General features: G+C 37.3%; 1 protein-coding gene across 1 annotated transcript; it reads right to left on the reverse strand.

The window, feature by feature from the left end:
• Positions 1-1621: 1621 nt before the first annotated feature.
• Positions 1622-4581, reverse strand: LOC113297400 (uncharacterized sugar kinase slr0537-like). The gene is made up of 5 exons (XM_026545850.1): positions 4078-4581; positions 3261-3523; positions 2802-2919; positions 2380-2588; positions 1622-2297 (listed from the first exon to the last, which is right to left on the reverse strand). Exons 1-5 carry the CDS (start codon positions 4486-4488, stop codon positions 1841-1843), a joined length of 1458 nt encoding a protein of 485 aa, XP_026401635.1. The 5' UTR covers positions 4489-4581; the 3' UTR covers positions 1622-1840.
• Positions 4582-5430: the final 849 nt, after the last annotated feature.

The raw sequence follows: 5430 nt of genomic DNA on the forward strand, positions 1-5430 counted from the left end.
CGGAAATAAGTGAGTCAGTGGTTTGGTCCCATGAGTCAGGGGTATTTTGTTACCTGACTCAAATGAGTCCGAGTCAGGGGTTATGTCTGAGTCAGAGGTCGAGTCAGATCTGACTCAAAATGGAAAACAAACGGTCTGACTGCTGACTCGGTCCGAGTCAGGGGTTGACTCAGATTCAGACGCCGAGTCAGCTGCAAACAAACAAGTTCTAAGTTGTAGTGGTTGTCCTCCTTTCCTCCATTGTGCTTCCACTGGTACTTGCGCATGAAGTGCTGTTTTTCTCAAGTGAACCTTCTGTTTTTCTCAAGTGAACCTTTTCTCCTTCTTTTACTCATAACGACTCCAAAGTACCTAATAACTCAAAACTAAACATAAGAGATGCAATTCACAAAGATAATAGCAAAGAAAGCATAAATAATAGATATAAAAATAGGTGTTTTAGACACCTATCACATGTACTCCAATTTTTCATGTTAGGACTAAACATATAGAAATTGACTATTATTTCACTAGGGAATTAGTTCAACAAAAGTTTGTGCACATCAAGTTTGCCCGTCTTTACAACAACTTGTTGATTCGTTTACCAAGGGATTACCTAAGGATCTCTTCTTCATTCGTGTTTCCAAGCTTATGTATTTTACTCGTACTAAGCTTGCGGGGGAATATAAGACTTTTTTTTAATAGGAAAGAAGATACATTAAGAAACCTAAACTAGATTTACATAAAAGGAGTATTTCATGAGATCTCCAAACTCGTGAGCGGAGACTGATCCGCTGACCTCCTACTTGAGGAGTATAAGACAAAATGATGTATCTTATTCGTGTTTTTTTATTGATATATTATTAGTTATTAGTGTATGGGTGTAGTAGTAGAGTTCTATCTGTCTTGTAATACTACTGCACGTGTCTTGTCGGATACAATAAATATCCTGTAATGATTCTCTGAATCAACCAGAACATTTCACTTAATGAAAATCGTTTCTTTTCTAAAGCTTTGATTATAGTACTGCCTAGCCGCAGCGAATACGCGAATGCAAAACGAAAATGCTTTAGAGACACGGTTTTATACCCGATCCCTTATACCCCACTATGTGTCAAGGTTGCATTGGTCCGTTTTTAAAGCGAATCCCCTATTTTTCCGAGCGGGGCAGGGTAAGAAAGAAATCAACCGTAGGTATTAGTGACACATAGCGGTGTAAAATGATGGGGTATATAATCGGGGCTCCCTAGCACTTCCGGCAAAAAGGGAAAACTGGTTGCCTCATAGCTTGTAGACTTTTATCAAAGGTAAAGAATGAAAAATGGGACAGAGTGAAAATTCTAAAATTCTAAACTGGTTGCCTCATCCCACTCTTAAAATGTGTGAAAATTCTAAAACCATTGGTTAAAATGGGACAGAGTGAGTACTAAAACAGGTAATTGCGTATGTAGAATCCAAGATCCCTGGGACACACACTGACTCGGATCCTCCGGAGTCTCTGGAGTGCAAGAGCAAACTAAATGAAATAGACACAAGGAAAAAAAAAAACCAAGTGCTTTATGCCTTTATACAGCCTTAAAACATGACGAGCTTCTTAATTTACCTTGCTTACCATTGATTATTGTTATACACACTTGCAGAATACACGATAATACGTATTATACAAATTCATTGATTCACATAGAATGTATAGGTAATGTACAGATACCCTTGGACTAAACCTATGTATTTCCTTTGTGGTGTTAACGGATCTCACGGAAGACATGAACAAAAATGAATAGTCAATTTACAGTAATCAAATGTTAACTGATAAGCAAATCCAGTCAAACAAAATTGAATAAAAAGAAAAAGAAAAAAAAGATTACAAACTAGAAATTTGATCTGATTCGATATCAGAAGAACAAATATTGGAACCCTTGAGATGAAATGGAAATGACTCTGCCAACTGAACTGCATCTTGAACCCTAAGACGAGTTCCTTGCTGACCAACAACTACAGATGCAACCTTAGCTGCTAACATACCCATGCCTTTCAAATCAGACGCACCTCTAAGAATACCGTATAAGAAACCTGATGCATATGCATCCCCAGCACCACAAGTATCTACTGGGACACACGCTGAAGGAGGTACGTACACAGCTTCACCTTTTACGCCGATGTATGAACCTTTAGGACCATCGGTGACAGAAACTAGAGGAATAAAATGACTAAGGTACTTGGTTGCTGCTATAGGACTCTCTGTTGATGAGAAATGACATAATTCTCTTGCTTCGTCACTGTTTGCGAAAATTATGTCTGCGTGGTTCCCAATTATTTCCCTGATAATAAGAGGCATCCTCAAGTTAATGTGTGATATTCTTTTTCTTATTTATTTAAGAGGCACAAACAGCCATGTCTTACCAGAATTCATCGTAGTGCCTCTCGATGCAAGAAACATCTGATGCCGTAACAGCAACAAGTGCACCATTCCTGTGTGCCTCCTGGCATGCTTTTGTTATAGTTTGGATTGTATGAGGAAGTTCAAACAAATATCCTTCCACAACAAGTATACTTGTTTTAGGGATCACGCTAGCCAAACATTTGTCATAGTTCACCGTTGAAGACGTACCCTGTCAATACATAGAAGATTAGAACGATTTTAGCGCTTGGTACCTTGGGTATATCTGAGCTCAAACATATCATACTGAAGAAGCCGTTAAAGAATTAGCAGAGGTATTTTACAAACTTCCATCTTCTTAAAATGCTTTAAAGTTTTAAACAAAGGTGACAAAAAGTACTCCCTATGTCACGAGGATTACACAGGCGCAGAAAAGGGATCTAACCGGATAAGCGAGCATAGTACGCTGAGCATCTGAGGTAGTGAGGACTATAACTGTTCCGGTAGTCCCATCTTTAATTGGTTCAGACAGAAATCTCACATTTGCTCGTCGCAATTTTGTCCTGAAAAACAATTTAAAGGGGGGCAGTGATTAGTACATCATAGGCACACATGACAACATTTACACCAACTTTTTCAGTTATAGAACTTTGAGTAAGACTGGTTCTCTAATTTCTTAGCCATAACATAAAACGAATTTTTTGCACTAGATTCTTTTTTGACTAAAACAAAAAGACCTTTACATATCTAAGAATTAAGAACACTAGATAATTGTTTTTCTAAACAATCCTTCAGAAAATTTGTCATTCATGCCTAATTAGGTTATTTCTTGATCTCATCATAAAGTTGTTTCCTGTTCTAAAAAAATATGCTAAACTCGATCTAAAAGAGTTAATTAGATCACCTATAAAATCCACCAAGAGGATCGCTTCCTATGCTCCCTGTCATGGCAACATTCAAGCCAGGACCTCCAATGGACCGACCACCGAGTCTAGCTAAGGCGACAAGAGTGTTGGAAAGAGACCCACCAGCAGCAGCCTTGTAGCTGCAACCATCCATTGCTTGCAACACTCGACCCCTCTCTTCGTGGTTAATGAGTTTTCTTGTCCCTTTTTCTATTTCCAGTTTCTCCAAAAATTCATTATCCACCATGCCGGAGAAATCTACCTAAAAGCATCCCCAAGATATTCCTTTAGCATCTCAAAACAGCAGAGAAAACATTACTTGAACAATGCGGTTACATTTTTAAATCCAATCGCCAAGCTTTTCTATTGGAGGAAAACAAAAAGCCTTTCACCATTGAACTGTTAATGCCCGATAAATGGCTCAAGCAGGACAAGCATTCAAAATGCCTGTCCTCTCTCTTGAAATAAATAAATATATAAACCCCACAATTAAGAAAAGCGACTACTGTATAAACTGTGAAAGGGGCCTTTCTAAAGGAGAAAAGAGGCACATACCCAATTTTACCCACATAATAATTGGCTTCACTATAATTTCAATTATGCATCAAAATTGTCTCAATGCAGTAGTACTACATTAAGTTCTCTGTTTTGGGTAAGAAGTAACTCTTCCTAAATCTTAAGCTCTACACAATGGGAACAGATGCTAAGTTTTTGACCCAAAAAAAACTAAAAGAAGCCAAAATTCACAATTCAAAGAACTTGCATTCCATTATCCTTTTCACATAATCAATTGGGACATAGGTTTAGAAAAGATACCATAGCTTGTCCAAGGCCCACTACTTCCCATCTATCTGGTAAAATTTCTTCTTCCTCGTCAATATCTTCTTCTTCTTCTTCTTCTTCATCATCATCTTCATTCACACTTTCAAGTTCTTTTCCATTTGATTCTGCGCCTCCACTACTACTTGAAGAGAATGATGAGTTTCCATCAAAACTATTAACCCCTGGAAGCCCATGATAACTCTTCAAATTATTCCTGGAAACACTCAGAAATGAAGCCTTCTCTTCTCTCATAATCCTTGAAAAGAAACTAAAATTGGGTGTCGAATGGATAATTGATTTTGTAAAAGGATTTCCATTAGAATTTAAAAGAGGGGGGAGCGAAGAAGAAGAGAGGTGCCGAGGAGCTGAAGCAGAACCACAACGAGAGAAAAGATGGAGAGACATTTTAGGAGGAGATAATTCAGGATGGTAATCGATGATGAAGAAGAAATTCCATTCAAAGTCAAGAAGAACCTGTGTAGAAAGGAAACAAATGAACCAACCTTTTAATGGATATGACTCCAGGCTCCCCTTATATAACCTAAATAAATAAATTACTCTTCATTTTTATTTTTAACCGCTATAACATTATCTCTCACTGCTTAATTACATGCTTCAAAATAAAAAAGATAATACCGCTTAGTTACATTTTTATTTTGATTTAGTAAATACTAATAGACATAGCAATATCATTAATGATGGGATGAAATATTTTTCTCATTTTAACAAAGAAAGATTGGAAAGATTATGAATGCTGAGATCTTTGGTTTAATAGTTTTAGATCTTTAGAGCATCTCCCATGTAAAGGGTCAAGTTCATCCATTACAGAGGTCTTATTAACACTTTTTCTTAAATGGGTCATTACTAAATGACAATAAAAAAATAGAGATAAAATTTTGTACCTAAAGTTTTATTTCTCATCCTCAAAGTCTTTTCCGAGAAACTTTATTTGAAATTAGACACAAAATGATGATACAGATTTAAAATCCAAGGTCATAGGGAAAGTCTTATTACCCCTACTTAGCTATGTCATCTATCTTTATGACCTTTATCCTTGAATTAGAGATGAAAATTTGGTAAAGGAAGTCTTAAATCCTAGGTGTCGTGCAATTTTAAGACCTCTACCCATTGCATTGGAGATGTTCTTATATTTAATGGATTCAAGAAATAAATAAAGTGTTACAGCTGAAACAGTGGATGGCGAACAATCCAGGAAATTTGGGCAATGTAAATACCCAAAATGAGGCAGGGGACTCGGGAGCGGTAGAGCACCACATCAGACCCCGGACAGCGTACGAGGATAAGAGGTAAGGGAAGACATCACGCTCCTCTAGAGGAGTACCGTCC

This window comes from Papaver somniferum, chromosome 7 (genome assembly GCF_003573695.1).
Source record: "Papaver somniferum cultivar HN1 chromosome 7, ASM357369v1, whole genome shotgun sequence".
Classification (NCBI taxonomy): domain Eukaryota; kingdom Viridiplantae; phylum Streptophyta; class Magnoliopsida; order Ranunculales; family Papaveraceae; genus Papaver; species Papaver somniferum.

Excerpts from the sequence above, each read along its gene's own strand:
- LOC113297400 (XM_026545850.1), bottom strand. The coding sequence starts at position 4,488 with ATGTCTCTCCATCTTTTCTCTCGTTGTGGTTCTGCTTCAGCTCCTCGG. Across the intron at positions 3,524-4,077 it reads TGGGCCTTGGACAAGCTATG|GTAGATTTCTCCGGCATGGT; the intron begins GTATCTTTTCTA and ends GGATGCTTTTAG. Across the intron at positions 2,298-2,379 it reads AGGCACTACGATGAATTCTG|GGAAATAATTGGGAACCACG; the intron begins GTAAGACATGGC and ends TCTTATTATCAG.